Here is a 27,491-nt window from a genome sequence, read left to right on the forward strand (position 1 = left end):
TGTTACGCAAATTATTGTCAAGATATGTATATATATATAGCTGACATATTAGTTAATGACGGTTCAGTATATGTGAATAGGACTGACAGTATCCCGTCAAAAGTTTGGGAATCATGATCTCCAGTCGATGTTTCTAGTCAAACGTAATCGATTAGTCATTTAGTTTGCTTAGATGTTTTATTTATTAGCGCAATGTCGTTTGAATTCAGCTGTTTTTCTGGAAAGTTCTTAAGCTAACCGCCGTCGCTGGTAGTACGCGTAGCTATAAGACTATAAAGCGGTTAGAGTGGTACTGTCGATATGTAGCTTTCACTCGCACTTATGGTTGCGTAAAATCTTTTTAAGAATTAACCTTCATGAAATACTGTATGTTATAAAAAAATTATGCGATCATATTATTTACATTTGATTTAAAAATGAGAGTATATTTAGTTTAGCATCTATATTATATACAGTGAATTCAAACGATAAAATATATTTAGATAATATCAATTACCAATTGCAATAATCTGACTAGGTTCATGTCAATGTAATCGTAAGTGAATTTTTCCGATCTAATCGGATTTAAATCAGTATTTTAAAGACTAATTCTTGGACGAACTAGATATGATTTTAAAGTGTAGACAATACGAAGCACTTTGCGTCATAAATCATATTGACAAAAAATCATTCAGGCCACATTGTGGACTGTTGTGGGATTTGCAATCGTTAAATTGTTTAGCCAATGCTATATACAAATAGAGGATTATTTGTGCGTATTTTTTTAATTGATAGTTAAGTTAATAACTGAAATATATACCTATCTATATAAATTATATATCTTAATTTTGGAATTTAAATAAATCGATGAAAATTCTGTATTGAATCATACAACAATATTTCTAGTCTTGTACAGTCAAGCGCAAAATGACAGTAAATTAGTGTTTCGCGTGATGATAACTTTTGTATACCTAATTGATAACTGTAATGCAGACTTTATTCATAGTTTATTTTGAAGTTTTAGTTCTCATATGATGCAGTTTAAAAAAAACAGAGCGCTAATAATTAAATAAATATTAAAAAAAACAATAATAATGAAAAATAAATATATCTATGGAATGAATGAAAAACTCAAATACATTGTATTTAATTGAAATATAGTTTTATGGTGATACAAATTCAAAGTATGTTTAAAGATAGTATTTAGAACACTTATAATGTAAAGTGTTTCAAGTTAATATAATTTAATATGATTCCAATTAAGGTATTTTTTATATTTTATTTACTTACAATTATTCATAATTCATGTTTTTTTTTAAAAAGCTGAATGTTTAAATTAATTGTTTAAAGGTTAATATCAAATTGCTAAATAGCAGATGATATCTTATTTAGGTACTTTCACATTTTCTGCTGCAAAATGTTACATAGATTTTTTCTAGTCATTGAGATCTCGTCAACATTCCAGAATGATAATGAAATGAAAATGAAATTGTACGTGATATTACTTACGGTGGGGTTCTTACAGTTACCTCTCTAACCAACGATAGATGGCGTTTTACTGACAATACTACAGCACCATAAAATCTTTAGTGTGAATTCAAAAATTGATATGTTATATCAAGATACCCTTTACCATATTAATTTTATTATTATAGCTAATGCCATCTTACGAATGGTTAGGGAAACTGCAAAGTACTTACTATTAATAATTAGAAATAAGCTTCACTATTATTAAGAATTATAAATAAATCTAGTCCAAGTTGTGCAAATGTAGAAGGAAAATGTTATATAGCTTATTGTTATAGTTACTTTAAAATGCCAAGACATGGAATTCCGAGCTCTGTTTTAAAGATCTGTCATCCTAAGAAGGTGGAACGCCTGAATACGGCTATAAGAATTCCGGTACTGAAACTCTTCAAACCGGAACAATATAAGTAAACCGCTCTTTTACCGGTAAAAATACTACTAGTTTTACTACTACTAGACGTAGCGTTACGTTCGGTTTTACAAAAAAAGAAATGTAACCTAGATTCGTTAAAATACACAATTCAAAGTTATAAATGACAATCTCCAAGCATTTCTTGTTTTAAATTCCATGTCTATAAACTAATTAGGTATTTGCTCATTTCGCACTCGATTCTAAGGTTACACAAATATACAATCAAATGTATAATTGCTTGAAATGAAAGTTAAAGCTGCTATTGATAAATTCATGTTCAATGTAATTTATTTATTGCTCATATTCGAGAAAGTCTTTTACTTACAACTCTCTACAGGTTAGTTAACTGAATGAAAAGAAATTGTGTATGAATGAAATGTGTACTACGGCCGCCGATGACTTAGAATTTCGGTCATTGACCTCATTGACCACCATTGAATTGTCCAATATGCTCTCTCTATCTTGATTACAATTTCTATGCATATATATTTAAATATATCGTGAAATCTCTCAAACAGAGTTAAAAAAGGATCGTAATTTAAATTTTTCTAGTTATCTTTGAGATTTCCAGTCAATAGTTTTCAGTAAGGTGTTTTTAACATATTATATTAAATGTTTATTGCATGCTTTAACGTGCACTATGTGACTATATCAACAGACTTGATCTTTGCCAAAATTTAATTACTATATCATAATTCCTTCATTTGGCTACATCCATCATTTGGGAAAATGAAAATTTAATACCCATATTAAATAGTATGAGGGTGGTCTAATCTCATTTTATTCCGATCGCACCGTTAGTTGTGACAAAGGATAGTTCAATGCCCGAAATTATTCGTACTGCGGGGCCGGATGATAGCAAGATATTAAACTACTTTCAAATTTAATAAAAATACATGCAGTTTGAAATTTAACTTATTTTTAACTAAAGAATTTTACTAAAATATGATGAGAATATTTCAAAGCATATTTATATTTTTACTTTAATCTAAGTTATATAATTACCAAAGTTTGTGTGCAATTATATCTTGAATGCTAATTTAAGTATATATATTTATTTCGCAATGGGCTATACGTGCAGATGTTAATGAGTTCTTAATTATTTTCAACGCTAATAATTATGTGTTACAACCAAATGAAAATATTACTCAGGATACAATTAGTTAAATTTTTTTTTGAAATAATTGAATTCTTCCTCATATTTTTTGTTTTTAGAACAGACATAGATCCAAGTAGATAACGCAAATCCCTCCGTCTGTATGAAAACCAAGCGTGCCCTTTTTTTGTATCTACTGTGACGTCGTTAAAAAAGCCACCCACCTCGTCATTAGTTGACGTTTTCAGTACATCAATAGTCGGTATTGCTTATTACTAAAATCGGCAATGTATTATAAATCATAACAAAAAATAAAATAAAAGCGTCAAAGGTAGAGCATTGCTCCTCTTTTTGTACTCTTTTTGACACGCGAAGTACATACACTCGCGGCATCTATTTGGATCCATGTCTGTGGTTATATCATTAATGATCACTTTGAACGGATCCCTTTATGAAAATGTGTAAGAAATATTATTTATTCCGTAATTGTGTGGACTGTAACAATATTTTATTAATAGATAACTGAAAATTGAATAATTGCGTCACTCTGTAAATAGTTACGTACTGTTATTAAATTGAAATTAAAAGGCGCACAATTCCATTTTATGCTTACCTAATTTTGTTAAATTAATTTAAAACAATTGCATAGTGCGCTTTACTTTCCGACTGTACATAGTACGTAATGTTAATATAAGAATAAATGTAAATTTTATAAAGCAGTGTTGGTTTCTTATTTATTTGCATATCTTAATATTACACTCGTTCTTATATTATGTGTGCGTGTTTGTCTTGAGTGGAGTTCTGCTCTTAAACGTCCACTGACCTGTATAAATACCACTGGACAGTTACCATATGTTTGACAGCAATTTTTTTTTGTGCCTATTTGAAGCGACACTCGCGAGCGTCCAGAGAACTAATTTTGACTTATAATACAAATGGCTGCAAAGGAACGTACAATACTCTGAAGTATTTTTACATTTTGAATTAATTTCTCGTTTTCCGTGTTATTTATGCATCAAGAATCAACGTTTTTTTTTGTAAATAGTTTCCCACTACCTATGTTGTCCACTAGGTTGTCATCAGTAGTTTTAGTACCGCAGACTCTCGCTACAGGGCCAACAGCGCCAAAATGGCGAATATCAAATAGGCACAAACGCACTTTAACAGCCAGTCCAGTGGTATATAGTAGAGGTCAGTGTAAAAGACCAAGTCGATTTTTTTGATGATTTGGTTTTCACTTTGAACCGGTGGTGCTGCGTTAAAAATATTCACCTTTTTATATTTTGCCTTGAGCTGAAGGTTTCGCTACCAATACTAAATATAAATATAATAATAATAATAATATTAATGAAACTAACGAAGAATCTCGGTACATTTTAAAATTTCATAACAAGAAAAGAAGAAATACAACGTAGACAATAATATTGTGACGTCTATGGACCTAATAAAGTGTCAGTGAGTAGCGAAAAGATTCAAACCGTAAATATTTAAGCTACAACTCGTTTTGGTCTGCCCTTTAACGGATAAAGGTTTGTTTTTCAAAAAGTGCAACAAGATTTAATTAATATTATTAATTATGATTTAGCTGAAGATATAAGGTTTGAATTTGAAAACAATTTTGATCCCTTAATAAACTGTTTTGGATACCCAGAGTAGAAAAAAAGTTCGATGTTTGGGTGGAAACGAGCTCAGAGATAGCAACCTAATGTATTGTGTAGTCATTTGTAATACTCTATTCAATGAAATTGGACCATCTTTGAAAAGATTGATCATGGGATATGAAAACTGGATTGGCCACGGCAAGAACGTGCGAGCAAGTCATAATCAAAGGACAGTCAAATTCTACAAACTGTAGCAAAACCCGGAATAACTCGCACTAAGATGATACTGTGTGCTGCCTTCAGGAAAATCCATTGATTCAGATCTCAACTGCCAACAATTGATGAAACTTAACCAAGAAATTGAGAAAACTGATGAAATTGATTAAAAGAACACATACCTACCACATTTATTGATAATAATAACCCCAGTCAGCATACAAACTTAGCCACTCAGCAAAAGTTCAGATGATTTGGAATTAGTGTTATTGACATTTTGGTGGATACTCTTGAACCCTCAGGTTTCCACCTGTTTCGGTCTTCTCAGAATTATTTAGGTAGTGTCTATCTACCAGAGGGAGGTGCAAAGGTTTCCACATGATGACTTCTAGATTATTGGTACCACAACGGCGCCTATTTCTGCCGTAAACCAGTAATGTGTATACATTATTGTGTTTCGGTCTGAAAGGCGTCGTTGCTAGTGAAATTACTGAGCAAATTAGACTTAACATCTTATGTCTCAAGGTGACGAGCGCAGTTGTTGAGCCGTTCAGAATTTTTGGGTTTTTCAAGAATCCTGAGCGGCACAGCATTGCAATGGGCTGGGCGCATCATCCATCAGCTGACCGTCTTGATTGACCCGTCCCTTATTTTCATAAAATAAATATCGCAGTTTTTTGATAAGAGCTTTTAGCGAATACAGCATGAAATCCAGAAGATCTAGTAGAATGGACGCGTAAATCAGATTTTTCCGTCTAATTATTTTAAACAAATATGTGTCACCGAGAGCTTCCATAAAGAACCAACATTTTAGTTTTTAGTGTTAAATCTATATAGCGTACTTTGCTCAGACATAGCTCACGTAGGTAAACCAAAGCTGAGTGTAAAATCTTTAATTTAGTTTTTATAGTCACTTCACAGCTGAAATAATACTAAGCTTATGCTAAGACAGCCGAAAACGGCACTTAAGTTCGCATTTTATCACACTCAGCATAGTTTTACGTCAGTAAAAAGGATTTGTTCCTGTTTCGTCCCGGATTTTGTCCGACATTCCTGTTTCGTCCCACGTTGATTTTTATTCCTGTTTCGTCCCAGTTTTTAAAAAGTTACTTTTGTACAGCCAGAAAAAAAAGTAAATTACAACAATATTCTAGATAAATATAAGAGCAATAGTTTACCCAAGACCAAACGATGGCATGAAAGGTGTTCATAAACCTATTACAGGATATTATGTTCTTGCAGAATGCGGCACAGCTGTCTTAGGTTATCTCAAAATTATAACGATAAAACTTGGCACAAAAATATCATAAACGGACCAAGTACATAGTAAAATTATCTTGATTCCGAAGTCCATGCATCAAGATGAAGGTGGAGAAAGCGTTGATAAAAGTTAGGATTTGAAGGATAAATAAGATTGTATAATCATCATAATATAAAGAATATTTATTAATAAATCACAATTCGAAACACAGACAGGTCTATTAACTATTCTATCAACAATTCAAAGTTATCATCCTAATATAGACCGCTATACAAGTAAAAAAATCGCAATCAAAATCACAAATCAGAAACATAAATTATTAGGTTTTAAAATATAAAGTAGGTAAATGATAAACACAGATCAGTTACATTAATAAAAAGGTTTTAAAATATAAAGTGAATCATAATCACACATCAGTTACGTTGTTTAGCGGGCACACGTTGTACACGTTTTTTATAAAGATATTGAGTTTTTAAACTAATTTATATAACAATTTGAATAAGTAAAATTTGAGTTAGTTAAAAGGCTCCTGTTTTCATTAATTGATTTCTGGTATTGAATACTAACTTGTTGAGTTCATTAATAATATTTATCGTCAAAAATATGATTTTTAAAATGTTTTGTATGCTGTCCGTACAAAACATGTTGCAAAACACATAAGTTACTATCCGGGGCGAATAAGGAACAAAAAATGGGGCGAAACAAGAATAAAATAATAAATTATCCATTATTCTTATTTTCGAGACGAAACAGGAACAAAATCTGGGGCGAAACAAGAATTTTTTGTGTGGGGCGAAACTTTGCGGGGCGAAACAGGAACAAATCGTAAAAAGTCAGTCTGAGCAAAGTCTAATTTTGCTCTATAGATCTCAGGAGTTAGGATTTAATTTCCAATTCTTCAGCATTGTTTGGATTGAAAACTTGGTTTTAATTATCGATGATTTTGTTTCCATTGTGATTAGAATAATTAATTTCGTGCCGAATAAGTTTCGTGTGCATCGAATTTATTATAACGCCATCTGTGTAATTTTATGTGTAGCTTCTGCAGTTACGTATAAAATCATAACCATACATATTCTCCTCGAATGCTGTTCGTATAAAACTTAAAGGGTTGTTTGCACAGACGCTATTTTTTATGATTTCGAGTGACGTATCTCATAAAATCTTGTATGCTTTGTTCAATCCTCAGGTTGTGGCTTCATCTACAGGATCTACTTTACAGTTGATAACCTGCTCAACCCCAATATTTGTATATTAGGAAATTTACTTGAGATATCGCTCATGTAAATCCTAACAATTTGTTACGTTTTTAAAGTGATCACTTCTAGGATTAATACACAAATAAAATTTGAAAAACCAAATATGAAGTAAGTAAAAGCTATGTCGGCTTAGCTGTAAACTGTAATTTATTTCGTACAGCACTGGATTGCACGGGGCAACGCAGAACCGATCGCATCCAATGGTTCTAGCTGGTACTGGGCTACGCCAGACCAGAGATGTCAGTAATACTCTTTGTAGAGCGCTAGAATGTTGGCCAGCTTGAAGTATTGCCGTGCTCTTTTTTTAAACCCACCGATGGCGTATTTAACTTGCTTTAAATTACTATCTTGGTCCAGCAGTGGCGTCTTCCGGCTGAAATTATGAATCACTATCTAAAAGGTATAATGTGATTATCTTGGGAATTTTGTGTCTTAATACTATTAGTATTAATGTTCTAAAATTATAATTTTCTTGTTTGGTTCGCTTGTTTTTTATTACTATTCGTTTAAGCCCAGTAAAATAAACAGTAAATAATAATAATCAGTACAAAATAAAAGTAATATTAGCTGAGTAAAAGTTATTCTGAGGATGATATTCTTATTTGTGGCGTGTCGTGCGAAGGTGGAATACGGCGGCAGGGATCAGGTGAAACAGCTCTCCGGAAACAGTCCTCGTGATAACTTCGGTAGAAGACTCACAGTGAAGCGACGTCTGTACGCAACGCCAAGTGATCCAGCCGTTCACAGAGCACTGGGTCCACGACAATAATTTGTAATATACATAGTCTCACGTCACACCAAAGTAAATAAAGATCCGACGCTCACTAAATAACACTGACTGACTGACGGACTGACACACACTAACACCACATACACAACCACAAACACACTCTACAAACATACACAAACATGTACATACATGCACACAAACATTTACACTGCTTACATACATACAAACAAACATACATACATACATACACATTTAACCAGCGAGTGTGTTCTTCTTACCATTTCATCTTCATCATCATCTTTTCTCCTTCCCACGAGCACACAGCCGGTCGGAGGTTCGAGTCTCCTTAGGAGACGCTCCGCGACCAGGGGTGGGACAGACGCCTTAAAGTGACGTTTTCAGAAGACTGTAGTGCCATCTGTTAGTTGGCCCAAAAATTAAAGCTTTGTCAACTGTCGTTCGCTTTGAAACCTTTCAACTTTTCTTTAGTTGTGTCACTGCCTACTGGTCATAAAATGGCGGCTACTACTAGCGTTTGCGCATGTATGTAGCTCTCGTGTTCCATTTTGCATATTAACACTACTAAATCTATCCTTTATGTTCTATGTTGTGACAAAATTAAATAACTAACTCTACGCGCAATTTCAACATGGTAAAAAATTGCAATACCTACATTAAAAAGTAGAGTTAGTTATTTCATTGCGTCACAACATTAAAAATGAATTTTATAATTTCGAGCAATATAGTTATTTTCGGGGCCAATCTCCAGATGACGCTAGTTTTCAAATGGAAAGCTCATAATGCGTAGAGAGGGCTCTCTTTTCCCTGTATATTAATTATTATTCACTTTGCCCGTGACTGTTGTTGCGTAGTCTTTGCGGCCTCCACGGCCCACGTCCTATGTCGCTGTAAAAGCCTTCAGGGCGGGCTAACAGCATAGAGGAGGTTTTTGGGACACCCGAGTCTGACTGTTATTTTCCTCCTCTCCAAAAAAGAAAAAAATCACTAAATAACTGTCTGCCAAGCAGTTGTATAATAAAACGATTTTATCTCAATCTTCCGATTAATTAACTATAAATTATTTGATACTAGCTGACCCGGCAAACGTTGTTTTGCCATAAAAATTGCATTGATCTTGTGGTTGCTAGTTGATAAGAGATGGCGCTAGTTGTATTCATTAGTAACAATCACACTTCTTTTATATTTCGTATAATTCACACTACAGTTTTATAAATTATAGCCTATTTGTTATTCTGGTATGTAAGCTATATTATTGAAAAGTTTCATCAAAATCTAATCAGTAGATTTTGCGTTAAAGAAGTTCAAACATACATCCAGACATACAAACTTTCACATTTATAATATAAGTAGGATAAAATAATTGTGAATATCTTTGATTTAAAATGAAAATAAATATTAATTACTGCATTCAATTATTATATTAAAAAAACTGGATAATATGGATATCGAATGGTTTTTGTTACATCTAAATATCAAAAATTTTAAATAACTTTTAAGTGTCTGGAAATAGTTAATATCATCAATCCGTGAAAATTTCATCCAAATTGAATTAATTATTTTATTATACTTACTAGCAGGCTTTTATTATTAAACATTTTACTAAATAATCAAAGCAAAATGAAATGCTTAAAGAAAGAGTATGACCAATCATGAATCATTATTCCGAAAAATAAAAATCTTTGAAAATTTATTGAATTAGGCGTTATTTTGCGGAAATCCATAATTATACAAATGATTTAAGTCTTATTTAGTGTTAATTCCGCCATGGGTCTTCACGTCCTGAGGATGCCTCGTGTAGAGGCGAAACACGTGTCGAATTGTTTTTAAAAATAAATATTGGCGGAATTAACACTAAAGAATACTTAAATCGTTTGTATAGAAAAATCTTTATTAAACTTTGACCAATTGCTTAGTCACAGTCAAGTCTTTGTTAATAAACTGTTACGCGAATATACGTAACCAAGCCCATTCCTTACGCATAAATGTGTTCAAATCCTAATGTCATTACCCCAGTATGTACTCGACCCATTTAAAAAATAAACGGCATAAGAAAACATACTCAAAAGTGTACCTCCGCCGTAAAGCATCAGCCGAAGACAATAGGCGCTTTAAAAAAATATGTTTTAAAGAGAAAAACATACAAAAGGTCGCTTAAGCTTAAAGATGTGAGAAAGAGCGCGGACGTTAGTGTATGCTGCGCGCTAGAACGAGACGCAGCGATGAAAATCAATTTATTAGAGTGTGACGTCACGAACCGCGCATGCGTCATGCGTGGAATCCCGGGATTATGTTGCTAGATTCAAGACTTTTTCAGTATTTAGGGGTAAAAATAATTAATTCAAAAAATTGTATTCTGAAAGGTGAACTGAAAAAACTGAAAATGAACGTTTAAAGGTTATATTGCAAACTGAGAGGTATTCTGAAATATTTTTTTTTATTTGTTAGCGCACATCTTCGAATTGACTAAACGGATTATTATGTTGTTTTCACAGGACCTGGACAAGGTGTAATAGTTGAGAGCAGAACACGGTTGCAGAATATTTGCAGTTTACTTTAAAACTTTGGTCAAAGCGTATAGCTCTACTTTTAGGGCCCCATGCGGAATTCCCTGCAGGCGAAGCCACGGGCGCAAGCTAGAGTTGCATAACACGCATCATTTTAACATCTCTAAAACTATGGATTGGCCGAAAGAAAATTGAAAAGTTAAAAAAAAAGTGAAAAATAGACTTATTACTAAAATAGTTTCAATTTTATGCAGTTTCAACTTTATTTTCATTTTTGGGCAAAGAAGTATAAAAAAAGTTTGATTTACTTAAATGGTTGAAGAATGAGATAAAAAATAATTTTGAACTTTTTTTATCTGTAAATTAGTTTTTGAAAAATCATTGAAATTAACTTGGTTTTATAAATAATATTTAATATCCTAGTATTTTCTTTGATTAACACGAGTGTTACACATTTACATAAAACACGTTTTAAAGGACGAACAACAATTACACCAAATTACAATTACGCGCGTATTAATCCTTTAAAAAGTGTTTTATTTAAATTAAATATCTTCTTATTATTATTTTTATATATTTATATTATACTTTAAAAGAAGATTAATCGTATAAAAAATATTTATAAAAAGTACTCGCACTGGTAAATACGAGTATATTTACTCGAATTCATACTGTCAATTCACTAACCGGCTCGTTACATTCATTAATAATATTGATAACTTAAAAGATATTTTTAATGGTATTTCAGTTTCGATACTGGCAACTCAGAATTCATCTGGGCGGGCGGCCCGAAATAGCAGTCCGCGGGGGGCTTCAGTCCACAGCGATCCGTCAGTAGCGCGGCGACGGTGGCGGCCTGAGCTCGGGATGGCGTCGGTCGCCGCATGGCTACCGTTCGCGCGCGCCGCCGCCATCGGCTGGGTCCCGATAGCCACACACCCTCTCCCCCCACCACCCGTCCCAAAGGACAGACGCAGGGCAGAAGATGAGAAACTCCTCATCAACGTCTCCGGAAGACGCTTCGAAACCTGGAGGAACACCCTCGAAAAATACCCCGACTCACTTCTCGGTTCCACCGAACGCGAATTCTTCTACGATGAAGATAGCCGCGAATATTTCTTTGACAGAGACCCGGATATATTTAGACATATACTCAATTATTACAGAACTGGTAAACTGCATTATCCGAAGCATGAGTGTTTAACTGGTTATGACGAGGAGCTCGCGTTTTTCGGAATCTTACCAGATGTTATAGGTGACTGCTGTTATGAGGACTATAGAGATAGGAAGCGGGAAAATGCTGAACGTCTCATGGACGATAAGCTCAGCGAAGCTGGCGACCAGAGCTTGCCACAGCTCACAGATTTACGACAAAAAATGTGGAGGGCGTTTGAGAACCCTCACACATCCACAGCTGCTCTTGTGTTCTACTATGTGACAGGATTTTTCATTGCTGTTTCAGTGATGGCAAACGTTGTAGAAACGGTCCCTTGCGGGCATAGACCGGGTCGAGCGGGAACGCTGCCATGTGGAGAGAGATACAAGATAGTCTTCTTCTGCTTAGATACAGCATGTGTAATGATTTTCACGGCTGAATACTTGCTGCGACTATTCGCAGCTCCGGACAGGTGCAAGTTTGTGAGATCCGTTATGTCAATTATTGACGTGGTTGCCATATTGCCGTACTATATTGGATTGGGCATCACTGATAACGATGACGTTTCTGGCGCGTTCGTGACCCTCCGAGTGTTTCGAGTGTTCCGTATCTTCAAGTTCTCTCGCCATTCGCAAGGGCTCCGTATTCTGGGGTATACTTTAAAATCATGCGCCAGCGAACTCGGTTTCCTTGTGTTTTCATTGGCTATGGCTATCATAATATTTGCAACTGTTATGTTCTACGCCGAGAAGAATGAACAGGACACAAATTTCACATCAATTCCTGCTGCATTTTGGTACACGATTGTGACGATGACAACTCTTGGGTAAGTCTTCCTTTAAATCAGAAAACAAATTTTAATTTAATTGTGAATTTAATCTATAATCATCTACTGAAGTTATTTCTTCGTTCATCTGTTAATAATCTAAAACCACAACGAAATAATTTGATTGGAGTAATGTTTGCCTTTATGTTAGCATTTATTTCTACAGCCGTATAAGAAAGCTTTGATAGATATTTTATTAGATCAAATAATTTTTAATGCTCATAACACAAGGATGTTTATATCATAAAAATGCTATTAAGATCATTTTATTGTTAGAGTACTAGAGGCAATATCTGCATAGTATTGAAAAGATAAGTGCTGACTAAATAATTTTGAGAACCCTGTTTGTTTTAAACATATTTAAGAAATATTTCGATATGAAATAAATTTATCAACTTGAATCATCATCAGCGGAAGTCCACTGCTGGACAAAGGCCTCCCCCAAAGATTTCCACGACAATCGGTCCTGCGCTGCCCTCATACAACGTACTCCGGCGATCTTGACCAGATCGTCGGTCCATCTTGTGGGGGGCTGACCAACACTGAGTCTACCGGCACGTGGTCGCCATTCGAGGACTTTCCATTCAACTTGAATAGTATGATTTTTTTTTCAAAATGTAATATTATATGTATTTTATTTTGTGAGTGATAATGCAATCTGATTTGCATATGAGCGAATGTATCCTCTATCGTAAATACTACATACTAACAAAGAGGTCATGCCAATATTGTATTTCCCTCCATAAATCCCCTTTGTCCACTAAGATCCATTGAAAAGATCCATTGATGGATCTTTTTCCACTTTTATGCCCACTTTGATCCATTTATCAAGACTGTTGTACATAATGGGTTTTTAACCCTTTGTCTCTTTGTCCTTTGTTAGAAATTGTTGATATGATGCAGTTGGTCGCAGTCAATTGTAGACGTAGTGATCACTAAGATTTGATATTGCATTTAACTGAGGGTTCCTTTTTCATTCGGGTCATTTATATTTTCGGATAGCGTTTATCATTGTTTCATTCCAAAAGCAGGAAAAATGCTAGCTTTATTCCTTTAGCTAACAAATTTTACAACAAACAGATTAATTCGTTTTTCTTAACAGATTATGAACCATTATGGCAGAATCATTACAATTATTTAATTTTAGCTAGTTATAATAGATATGTCTTCGGAAGTTATTATTCACTATTATAAAATTTCAGTTTTTGGAGAGTATTCATAAGTAATGGTATCCTGGTTACAATGTATTGATATTCTAATGTAAATAGTTGAAACTTGTATATTATATATATTAATTAGGTATAAACACTATACAAAAAAATATTTTTTTTTAATCACTTGGTGTATTATATCCTAATAATGTATTTTTTGACACTCATTTGTGCTTAAAAATCCACTATGTACAATAGTCTTGATTAATGGATCAAAGTGGACCTAAAAGTGCAAAAAGATCCATCAAACCATCTTTTCAATGGATCTTAGTGAACAAAGGGTATAAATCGGACAACATTTTAATATTATTAGAGCGCGCATGTTGTTGACGTGCCTGATTTATTTGCTACAAATCTTTCATGGACGCAATATTATACAGGAGCACAATTTCAATTTCAAATATTTTTATTCAAAATAGGATATAAAATCACTTATTGAAAGTTAAAAACTACCACCCATTCCAAAAGAATGCCCCACACCTGAGAAGAACGGGCGCAACAAACTCAGCGGGCTTTTTTTTTCATAAATATTAGATTAGTAGATGGGTGAAAATTTGAAGTTGTATGTATTTTTTAATGCTTACTTCTAATCAAATAAATTTAAAAGAAATGTCGGAAGAAATTAAAAAATAAAATTTCGTGTGGACCACCCTTAACATTTAGGGGTATGAAAAATAGATGTTGGCCGATTCTCAGACCTACTCAATATGCGCATAAAATTTCATGAGAATCGGTCAAGCCGTTTCGGAGGAGTACAGGAACGAACATTGTGACACGAGAATTTCTTATATATAAAATTCTCGTGTCACAATCTCACCCATCTACGATCAACAGTTACAGCTCACGCAATCTAAAGAAAATATTTTTAGGTAATTTTTTACACCTTCGGTTACATTATCGGAGTTTTAGTAAGGATCCCTTAGTTTTTTTTAAATATAATAGATCCTATTTCATCCGGGGATACTGTAGCTACTCAACAGTGAAAGTATTTTTCAAATCGGTTCACTAGTTTCATAGACTATTTAAATCTTTCCTCTTTTTAATATTAGTAAAGAAAATAAGAATACAATACGTAAAACTTGAAATTTGGAATTGGAACATACTTTTTGAAACTTCGGAGATTAGCATTTGTTGATGTTGCTCCATCTAGTAGCTCTCTTGAACTTTTTTCAGAAAGAAAGAAAGAAAAAGGAAAAATGTTTATTGACGTCATTATATATTCTGATAATAGTTCTTAAAGTTATACTAATCTAATTATGATCTAATGACGCCAATGGGCCCCCAACTCAGCATAGTTGTGGTTTCAAAAGAATCCACAACGCTGGTCTTCCGTGGAAACCCAGAGAGCGCTACTAACGCACAGTCCTGTCACACGAAGGTGTACAAACTATTAATTCTCTATGAGCACTGGTTTCGTTCAGAGAGAATGACTCGGAGGAAATAGATAGACGAATGGCACTGGCATAGAAGCGATACTGGTCCCTGAAAAATCTTCTTAAATCTAAGTTAAGTTCACAAACGGAGACTCATGGACTCTATCATTCTACCTACACTAACCTGTGGTAGCCAGACCTGGTCTGTAACAGAAGCTAACACAAATAGACTGTCGGTATGCCAAAGAACGATAGAGAGAAGTCTCCTAGGGATAAAACTTAAAGACAGGATCAGAAAGGATGCTATACAACATATCAGAAGGCTGAAATGGAAGTGGGCCGGTCATGTAGCGAGACTTGAGGATGGGCGTTGGACGAAAGTGGTCACAGAGTGGAAAGGATCAGGAAGTGAAAAGCGCAAACTAGGTCGTCCGCTCAAACGCTGGTCAGATGACATACGCGAGACCGCAGGCAAACACTGGCTCGGATTGGCACAAGAAAGGGGTTTAATGGCACAACCTGGAGGAGGTCTTCACCCGCACGGGGGGTTTTCCTATGAATGAAATCAAATAAAAAATATCTTAACTAATAAATACTAACAAAAATTACTTTATATCATTATAATTACTAATCCACTAAACAAAATGTTACTTAGTTCATAGGAGCAAATAAAAAGGCTTTTTATTTTTATTTTATTTGCCACACAAAACAAACTAATTTTTTTAAATATTTTCAATTGATTTTTGGACATTAATGAGATATTCCTTGTATTTTAATTTAAATAGTCCTAAACTCAAGCAGTTCCGTATGGGAGGCGGAATATTATTCCAACACTTCGTGGAAGCGTACCGAAAACTGCCACGAATAGCAGTTTTACGGTGTTTTGGGCAAACCAAACGTACCTAGCGTACTGAGAACTCCAATTTGTGGAACAAATCCTATTATAATATATAATAATATTATAAATGTGAAAGTCTGGATGTATATTTGAACTTCTTTAACCGAAACACTACTGAATGGATTTTGATGAAACTGCAATAATATAGCTTACACACCAGAATAACATATAGGCTATAATTTATAAAAATATTGTGTGAATTATCTATACATTTAAATAAAATTGGAGTATCTGTTTGTAATATTGAAATAACCGTTTTTTACTAAATGTATATTATGAATACATATACACCAAAATAAAATTTTTTGCTGTCTGTCTGTTTGTTCCGGCTAATCCGGCGCCTTTTATTGTCAGGTAGCTGATGTAATAAGGAGTAATTTAGGCTACGTTTATTTTAGAAAAATAAAGGAATGCCCAAAAAACGGTCTAAATCTTAAAATAATTTATATGGCAAAACAACGTTTGCCGGGTCAGCTAGTAACTACATATGTTTAATTTTTTGAGACTGATAGTGTGTACACCCGCCGAAAAGCATTGAATCATCTCAAATATTGGCAACACACCTGCCATTCCTCTAGTGCCTCCTTAACAGAATATCTCAGTTACGTCCATGTTTGCCCTACTATTTCATAAAAAAAAATGTTGTCAATTTCGTACTAGAATTAATCAAATGGGAAAGGTTTTATATGTGAACTCAAAGACGGAATCTTTGCACTCGATCCATGTCGCATGATAGGTATTTATTAATATCTTGTTCAAAACTAAGTATATTAAAATACTTATTTATTTATGGTGTATGTGGATGATGCAGCTACTGTACTCAATAACTTTTGTATTAATTTACATTTACTTTTTTGACTTACACGTGTAAGACATTGACTATTTGACGTTTGAGTGTGTCTATTGCATCATTTTACATTTTACATATTATATTGTAATTCGAAATGATTTGTAATTCGATGTACTTAAATGTAATTATTGATATAAAAGAGTGGCAATGAGTTTCTTGCTACTTCTTCTCATTAGCTCAACCCTTTACGAAGTAGCGGTAGATTCAATAAGATAAATATTTAAATAAATAAACAGTTTTTTGATTTGATTTTATACAAAAAAATATAATATTTAAGACGAAGAATTTATCTTAGATAGAAAATTAATATTTATTACAAAATTTCAAAGGTAAATAAAAATCACAGAATTCCGAACTTATATTATGATTATAGTGAAACAATAATGCAACGTTATATAGGTATTATGCGTAGATAATTTATACGATTAGATAGAGCAGCTTGCTGTTAGGCAATGCACGACAACAGGCCTGGTTTATTACTTTAGTCTGCACGACAGCTACGTTATACACTTGCGATAGTCACTTTGTTTTGGTGTGAGTGAGTTGCTAAAATAGAGGTTAACAGTTCACCGCTATTTCGCAATGTTTACAGCTATCGCAGTATATTGAGACGTATAAATTATATAAGGTATTATGGTGTCAGATAATAATTTTTACGGCCTAATGGCTACGGTTAATAAAATTTGAAATTATTTAAGTTAATCCGGGCTCACTTCGCCATCTCTACTAAATTGAATGCTCCTTAGATAAGTTATGGTTCATTAAGAAGGCTTACTAATTTAAAATGAATACGCCACCGTTTAAAAGGTTAATCATAATGAATTATAGAAGCTTTATATCAATTTAGATGCAAACAGCATACAGCTGTTACAATTTCTAAACTTATTTGCAAAAACATAGTCATCTGAAAAATTCCCTATTTCGTGGTTAGTCTATTTCATCCTTTTTATTATCATACAGTGCTATCCTCAAACTTCTTAACATAACGAAATAAAAGTTACTTCAGTTTGTTTATTTGTGTACTGAGCCCCCTCCCCAGAAGAGAGGGTTATCAATTTAAAACATAACAAATTGTTTAGGTTTTTTGATAAAAACGTTAAGTTGGTTAAAAATTTTTGTTAGTTAAAGGTGCACTTACCTGAATTACGAGACTCTACCCGTTTTATGTTGGATAAGCTGTTATTTGGACAGTTTTTCACTGAACACTTAGTCATTGCGTGGCGTTGTATTTAAAGCGCTGTCGAAACACAACTGAACGAAAACTCTGCCTGGTAGACGCGGAAGCAGAGCTTTTTTCAGGGCAATTTTTGAGCGTAATTGTGATTCTAGTTGTTTATTGTACATCAAAGCGTAGACCTGAGAAGATCCAGCACAAGAAACTAAGCGGGCTAAATTATAAATTTGATGACTAACATCAAACTTATAATTTAAATAGCCTAACTGCGGTTGCTCACTTCCCAATCTGTGGTATTATTAAGAAAGTAATTTTTGTCATGGTAAACTTAACCACACAATTTTTTTGGACAATTATTTTGAATTTTATCTTAATCTCATCTTGTAAAAGCATATACATCGCTCCACAATAGACTTACTAACTCCACTTAGCCGAGTAGTAGATTTTATGTTTGTTTCTGGTGTTAATGTTAGGTTTATCACAGTTTCTAGAAAATTACCTTATTTGCCTATATATTGAGAGGCAGTTGTACTATTTATTTCATTTAATTTTGCTCTTAATGATTCTTCAGATCCTAGGTGAACTAACATTCATAACTTAATAACATAGTAACGTTCTTTAGCACTATGATTTAAGTTATCTGTTCATAAAAGGCATTTATTTTCTCAAAATTGATTCCTTTAGAATTCTTTTTGATGTCATTTCTAATAACTACTAGATACTACTACCGCTTCGGAAACAAATGGCGCTCTGAGAGAGAAGAAGTGACGCAAGAAACTCTCCCAGCATTCTTTTTTTCGCTCTTTTCATTAAAAATATACAATATTGTACAGTCATTTCTATTGCTATAAAATAATCACAATCTAGTCCCAGGCTATCCGATCATTTAGATTTCAGCAGTGGAGTAATAGGATTTACGACAGAGCCATTTTTTTTTATAAAACATTTATATTTATTTATAGATAATGCCTGAACAGTGACTGGGACTTTATTATAGAAGTGTATACATTTACCCTGAAAGCTATTATGTATCTTTTGAAGCCTACTAGAATTAGTTACAAGCAATCCCTTATTTCTAGTGTCATAATAATGAAAATCACTATTAAGAGCAAAAAGGTGACGATTTTTGTGAACATATATAAAATTTTCATAAATGTACTGACAATGAACAGTCATAATATTTATTTCTTTAAATTTTTCTTTGAGAGACTGTCTATAACCAAGCTGATATATAGCACGAACTGCTCTCTTTTGCAGAGCAAACACTATATCAATGTCAGCAGCATGACCCCATAGTAAAATACCGTACGTCATAAAATAACATCTATGTAACATGTACTGATGGATAATCAAGTGTTTTATTTAATTTATCTTTAAATTTTGTAATATTATCACCGAACATTTTCGCACGTATCTCTAACGTCCACTTAATCTGGGTATTAGGGAATGATGACCGAGATTGGTCCTGTGGGTTGGGTGAGTGAAAAGTGGAGTGGTTAAAACGTGATCTTAAGTAATCGAGGCGGTTTTGATACATAATATATTAGTAAGACGAAAGTATTCGTATTTGTGAGAGAAATTAATTTATGAAGAATGTGTTATTATGATTGGTGGTGCGACAGTGGAACAACTCAAAACTTGTATATTTCAGAAGTTTGTATACGAGACGTGGAAATTGTGGAGGACAATGAAGACTCATTTGAAAAACACATCTATCATACAGACGTCAACGAATTCGAGCCTATGTTATTACGTATTTGTTTTACGTTGAATTTATGGCTTCACAGCAATAGCCTATCATTTCAGGATATCTTTACTCGCGATCTATCAGTTGATCAACAGCTGATTATGTATAACATAGCATGGTGTTTTCAAATTAGAATTGCAAAAAGTGTTGGTGAATCGATTGTATACCTAATTGTGAAAAAGTATTTCCCTCATCATCCCATCTCAACATATCATTAGTTTTTAAGTGTCAATAAAAGGTCGGGTTATTTTGGTAATGATAATTCAATATTGTATTTTTAAAACGTGTGTTAAAGTATTTTGTTTAAATATATGTGTAACATTGTTAATCAAAGAAAATACTACATAACAGAATTATCTAATATATAAAATTCTCATTTCGCGGTGTTTGTAGTTAAACTCCTTCGAAACGGCTTGACCGATTCTCATGAAATTTTGAGTGCATATTCGGTAGGTCTGAGGATCGGATAATATCTATTTTTCATCCCCCTAAATATTAAAGGTGGTCCACGCCAAATTTTTTTTTTTATCTTTTTGACATTTTTTTTAAATTTGTTTGATTATGAGTCAGCATTAAAAAATACACACAACTTCAAATTTTCACCCATCTACGATCAACAGTTACTTTTGTATTGCGATTTTAACATCGGAAATACAACGTTTGCTGGGTCAGCTAGTAATCATATAAAACTTTAAAGAAATCCTGCTTTACAGAATGGCAGTTATATACTTATTAATGAGTTTGTCAATATTTTCTACTTTGATGCACATTCATTCCTATCGATGGCTACCGACTAGCGATGTATTCAGAATGACTTTGTGAATTGTTGATATTTTTTGTTGGAATGCCATAATTTTCATCCTCCTCCTCGCGTCGTATTCCTCATTGCTGAGGGTCGTGATTTCTCTGAGGATTCAACTTTTTGACAATAGTTCGCCATCTGTGTCTGTTTTTGGCAACGTGCAGTGCGTCATGTAGTCCGGTACTCAGAGATGTGCGGAGTTAGTCACACCATCTTATTGGGCTGCGACCTCTGGGGTGTGATCCGTCTTTTAGTCGTAGTTTGTGGCCATCTTTTCTGGCTCTAAGATTCGACGGAGTCTGGTTTTTACACCTCTAGGTCACACTCTAGTGTGAAGGATGGATTGGTTGGTGCGGAATTTTATTTTATTTTATTTTATTTTATTTTACAATTTTAGGGAAACTTACAGCTAAAAAACTCTCAATATTATATAATTAACATGATGAAGGCCAATTATCAGCTTCCACATTCAGGCATCACTACATCTCCACACTCCAATGCTCAAAAAACTCAAGGCAAGAAATTAAGAAACTACATTAAAATCCAAATCACTCAAAGTACCGACCACATAGGGCTCTCTTCATTCTAGCAACACTAGTGCAGAATAAATCCAAATCAACCTCCCGGCATGCCACATTGAAAGAACGACATGCTCGCAATAGGTATGAATTTTGTCTATATATAGTTCTTGCTATAGGGACGCACAATAAATTTGGCCTGCGCAGAAACAATGATGGTGCGTATAGGCCCACCTTAGATACCAGTTCTGGCAACTCAGTTGCACCATTAAATAAAGACATTAGAAACGCTATGTCCGATATTTTTCTACGCTCAGCTAGAGGCAAAATATGAAATTTTTTGCAGTGTGTATGATAGTCAGGCAGATAACAGTTAGATTTAAATTGAATGTACCTTAAAAATTTTCTTTGTATACTTTCAAGGCGGTCTATATAAATGTTGTATATTGGGTTCCATACCTGTGAGGCATATTCGAGGTGACTACGAACGAAAGAGCAATATAATATTTTAATAGTTTTAATTTCCTGAAAGTCGGAAGAGATTCTTATAATGAAACCTAACGCTTTCGTGGCTTTATTAATGATGCTCTCAATATGCAGATCAAAGAGAAGTTTGCTGTCAAATATAACTCCAAGATCTTTGACAGATCCAACTCTAACTAACATAGAATCTTGAAGTTTATAGGGAAAGGCAATAGGGTGGGGTTTGCGAGTAAATGTACAAATGTAACACTTAGATACATTTAAGTCGAGCTCGTTCAGAACACAATAATTTTGAAAGCGGTCCATATCTTCTTGTAAAGAGAGTGCATCAGCGACAGAGTTAATCTGTTTCATGATTTTCATGTCGTCTGCATACAGTAAAATTTTGGACGACTGAAAACACTGCGTGATGTCGTTGACAAAGATATTAAAGAGAAGTGGGCCCAAAAGTGATCCTTGCGGCACTCCTGAAGGTATATATCTCGTTCTAGATGAGTATCAAGGTATATGACAGTTGATCGCAGTCCCCAACTTATCTAAGATGTTAAATAAGTTCTCGGCACTAGACTCGGGTACACCCTTAATTTCAATATTATTCATACGTAGACGTTGTTCGTTATGGTTTTGCAGTTCCTCCAAGTTGTTTACACGCTCCTGCAGGGTCAACAAATCTCCTTTTGTCTTTACCAAGGAGTCAATTTCTTGCTCCAGGGTAGATACCTTCATGGTTAGAGCCTCGACAGCATCATGAACAAACTCGATAGACGCTTTCATGTCCGAAAACTCCTCTCTAATAGTTTTCAATTCCACCAGTTCGGCCTGTATCGCCCTCACACTATCCACTAATGCTGGTAAAGCCTCCATTTGCGACGACAAACGCTTCAGCTCGAAAACGATGGAATCCGATGGCGATGGATCCGATGACGTTGTTGGTTTTGGACTGGCTATTCCTCGGGACTTGCAACTAGAGCATTTCCAGGTAGATTTCCGCTCTCCTAGTTTCCGCCATCCACCCTCAGTTATTCCAGCGCAAGGGAAGTCAAACTGACCCGCACACACAGAGCATGTGGCGCCATCCCTAGCTTCAACTTCACATCGTTTGCAGGCAAACATAATAATATGAACTTTGAGAAACACTTGCAAAAATTACATAAACGAGTAGCGAGCAGTTGTGCGCGTCAGGTCGGCCTCGAGTCTACCGACGTACTGTATGGAATGCTAAGGAATTTGAAGCAACTTCTACAATTTTCATAATTCTTCTTCCAATTTAATGGTACGAGCACCTTTTTAATGCTTAAATATGATTTTCCAGATAAATATAAAAAATTAACGATGAAATAGTATGTAACAGTGATAGTTTAATCAACCAATTTGATTTATTGTTTAATTAGAATTACACACACGAACGATTTTAATTAATTACTAGGTTTTTGGACCTTTGCTATTATTTAATATGAATTCGATTAAAAATACGAAGTAGAAGCAACGTTTATTTCGTAAAGCTTAAAATTCTGAGGAGCATGCTAGCTAGATTTTCTTGCACCCGTTTCAGGTTGGAGGCATAAATTTTCGAATGGTTGGTAGTTAGTCCTACTAATATTATAAATGTGAAAGTTTTTATGTCTGGATGTATGTTTAAACTTCTTAAACGCAAGATCTACTTAATATATTTTGATGAAACTTTACAATAATATAGCTTACACACCAGAATAACAAATAGGCTATAATTTATAAAACTATAGTGTGAATTATACAAATTATAAAAGAAGTGTGATTGTTACTAATGAATACAACTAGCGCTATCTCTTATCAACTAGCAAGCAAAAGATCAATACAATTTATATGGCAAAACAACGTTTGCCGGGTCAGCTAGTTTATTATATGTAGAGCAGGGGCGTGCATTGGTTTTCTAGCAAAGTAGGCACTGTAGTGTCTAGCTAGTACTAGTCTTGGAATATGCAATCTGGAGATTGACTATAGGTATACAAATAACATTTTATGAACGATGGGGGACTCGAACCCACGACCCCTGGCGTTCCGTGCCAGTGCTTTAACCAACTGAGCTAACTGTTCGAGTGACGAATCGTCATAAAATCTTACATGATTTGTTCAACTCTCAGGTTGTGGCTTCATCTACAGGATCTACTTTACAGTTGATAACCTGCTCAACCCCAATATTTGCATATTAGGAAATTGATTTGAGATGTCGCTCTTGTAAATCTAAGCAATTTGTTATGTTTTTAAAGTGATAACCCTCACTTCTAGGATTAATACACAAATAAAATTTGAAAAACAAAATTTTATGAACTCACGACCACTGGCGTTCCGTGCCAGTGCTCTAACCAACTGAGCTAACCATTCGAGTGACGTATCGTCATAAAATCTTGTATGCTTTGTTCATCTCTCAGGTTGTGGCTTCATCTACAGGATCCGAAGGTATTTTGTATCTAGTGTAAGGAAATATTTTACGATTGGGTGTTAAATAGAAGTTTGGTTACAAAATAACGGAACCAAATTAAATTTAATTAACTTAAATACTATATTTATTTAGTTTCATAACGACGTAGGCACTGCCTGATGTAGAGTTATGCAAGAACTTAATGTACATTTGTGATTTGATGATTATTTCACATGATAAAAAAATGAGAAAAGTATTCTGAATCAATATTACAACCAGGTGGCCAATAAGCCATTGTTTATTTTATTAAAACAAATAGGTGATTCACTTTTTGTATAATAAATAACGTATCTATTGCCAAGACTAACAGCCATTCGTCTTTAGCTCGAACATATTGAAAACATTAGTCTTATGTTATTCTTTCAATCCATAATCGAATACACAATATATTGTAGTTAAAATTATCATATCTACGGATGATTGATAGGATGATACTGAGAAAAGATATGGTGATTGTTATTTTCGAATCAATAATCATTTATTCATGTTCTTTATGTATAACTCATATAATTTTATAAAGATTCATATTTTAAGATAGGCTAAGATAGATAAATATTATAAACATTCAAATAAAATTAAATTTACAAAGATTTCCTTTTGGGGTGGAAATGGTGGGTCTTTGGGGTTCATTCGGCACATAACCCACAAACACTCACTCAAATAACAGATTTAACCAGGTGTCTATCCGATTTAACAGGTGACCCATGGTCTGGTACGTACCTCTGTCAGAGGATAAGTTTGGTCATACATAGAGGCAACGCGGCCAGCTTCATGGGCACCTAACCTGTGGACTGCGATTGTCATAATATTTATTTTAAATAGTTTGATAGCATATTTAAGTTTTATTTTGTTCATTTTTATATAAAGTGTTAATGTTACTCTTTGAAAGAATTATAATTTATAAATTTTACTTCTTTAGTACTAAGATTTAAGAAAAAAAGCCCTCTGTAGATATTTGTATTATAGGTTACAACCAAGATTGCCGTTAGCTAATCGACGTGTGTATCTGCAAAAAAATCTAAGAAGAAATTTACGATTGTAGGCATCAAGCCTATTTATAGAAGGTTATAGTTAGCTTTATAAAAAGTTTATTATAGAAAGTTAAACCAAACCGTAATATTACGTTATAACACACAAACATACGGTGTTGACAAGCGTTTATATCTATGTTTCTTAAATAAATCTATTAAATTAAAGTGAGAGAACGAAAATAATGTTGGCCAAACTAGCTTATATGCATTTTACACATTTGGGCTTAATTAAGAACCCGTTGTAACTCTTTTAAATCAAAAACAGATTCATCATTTTACAAAATATTTAAAAAAAATCAACTAAAAGTGACGTAGCAAAAATACTCAAAACTACCGTTGATTTATTATCTATACCTAGTCAGTCTTGCCATAAAAGTTGAAACAAAGAATGAAAAATTTCCATGGGAAAATTCATCACTGCGTTAATCCTACGGATTGTTTTAGGGACTCCAAATTATCATGGCATTTAGAGCAAGCCTCTCTAAAACTGACCATAAATCATAATCCAGCAGATTGAGATCGGGATTAGACAACGGCCAGTCTTTCTAACTATTACTGCGTAGACTGAGGTTTATGACCAGGCGACGAGTCTTGCTGGAATGACCATTCTTGGTTCTTGAACATGGTGTTGTTAAGGGGCTTCATTACCTTCTCAAGAATGGTATCTTGATACACTTTTGCCAATGTTTTGATACATTTTTCCAAAAGTATAGCTCACTCAATTCTTCATAGCTAATAACCACCCTATCAAACCATCACTGAAGTCGGATAGTGCCCACGATGCACTCTGACGACTAATTGGGAAGCTTCCTTGGAGCTTTGAACATAAATACGGTCATTTTGTGTTAAAATGTTACTCAATTGTAAAAAAAATCTCTAAAGTAGTGGTTGAATGGCATAAAATAATAAAGTGAACACTGTATCGTGTGTAGATGGGCCATTAATTTTTCACTAACGGTTATCAGATTTGAAATAATAACCAAACTACATATTGTGCTCGATCAAAATATTAACATGTTTTGAATAATATGAAGGAAATTAGACTGATATTCGTGTGCGTTACATGTACCTATCATAACATTAACCGCCCTGTTTCATCCGAGCCAGATTTCGTCCTGTTTTCTCTAAAAGCTCGGTGCCCTCTTAACCAAACAAAGCGAACTATAAACAATTCTGTTTTATTCTTCCATCCATAAAATAGTAGAATACTTGAAATTCAAATATTTTATTCAAAATAGTATTTAAAATCACTTATTGAACGTCAAAAACTACCACCCATTCGACATAGTATGCCTCAGACGTGAGAAGAAAGGGAGCAAGAAACTCATAAGGCTTAGTTTTACATACTTGTTATAAGCTTCACCTGTATGTATGTTTGTTTGTGACCGACTCAATTAGGCGCTATTTTGACCCACTTTAAACGGCTAGATTTCGTTCAAATTTCGTAAATTTTATCGAGGACCAATGACAATACATTAATTTGATTACATTATTCCATTTTTCAATTTGCAAAATAAGATTTTTATTAAGTAATTTATTACATTTACATTACATTTCATCTATCGTATTTAATGCAGGAATCGATATTAATTTTAAATATCAAAATAAATTTAGTTCGGTTTTCTATAAAAATGCGTGTTTCTTAGTTTTTTTAACTTATATTTATTCTTTAAATTTCGTTACCATAATAAGTCTGAAGGCGTTCACTCTATTCCCAGTCTGTGGTAGTATTAAGAAAATAATTTATTAATTTACCATACAAACGTTTTTTAACAATTCTTTTGAATTTCGTAACACATTTGATTTGAACCTTTTCTGTGATTATATTATAAAAACATAAATAAACATCGTCCAATAAAAGGCTTACAAACTCGACTCAACGAATTAGTAGAAGAAGTAGGCATAACAAGTTTATGTTTTTCCTCGTGTTAACATTATGACTGTCGCAGTTTCTAGAAAATTCTTTAAAGTGTGAAGATAAGAAGTAAGAATATATTGATATGCAACAGTCAAAATGTTTGTGTCTGCATTTTTCCATCTGAAATTATTGTTGAAATAGTAGTGAACAAGGGTCAATTCGGGTCTGGCACTCGCCGGCTGCTGCCGCGGCACGCTACGATCGGTTCATGCGTTCAGTGCTAATTTGTTTTTGGGACCTACTGATTACACTAACGTATAACTAAAAAATTATGACCATACAATAGAAACAAGAAACAGACCAATCAGTCATAAACTAACGACGAGTAAAATTGTCAAAATATCATTGTCTTACATTATCACTATAATGTACCCGTGAAATTATAATTTCACTAAAACCAGACTGTTAAATTGTAAGAAATGAAGTCGATTGACAATCTA

General features: G+C 33.8%; 1 protein-coding gene across 2 annotated transcripts in view; it reads left to right on the top strand.

The window, feature by feature from the left end:
* The first annotated feature begins 11,458 nt into the window (after positions 1-11,458).
* The window catches only part of LOC126970149 (potassium voltage-gated channel protein Shal), a 127,401-nt gene continuing 111,368 nt past the window's right edge, over positions 11,459-27,491 (top strand). For both annotated transcript variants that reach the window (XM_050815911.1, XM_050815912.1), the window contains exon 1: positions 11,459-12,588. In XM_050815911.1, coding sequence (XP_050671868.1) covers positions 11,474-12,588 — 1,115 coding nt within the window. In that variant the 5' untranslated portion in view covers positions 11,459-11,473. The remainder of the gene's footprint in view (positions 12,589-27,491) is intronic.

This window comes from Leptidea sinapis, chromosome 20 (genome assembly GCF_905404315.1).
Source record: "Leptidea sinapis chromosome 20, ilLepSina1.1, whole genome shotgun sequence".
Classification (NCBI taxonomy): domain Eukaryota; kingdom Metazoa; phylum Arthropoda; class Insecta; order Lepidoptera; family Pieridae; genus Leptidea; species Leptidea sinapis.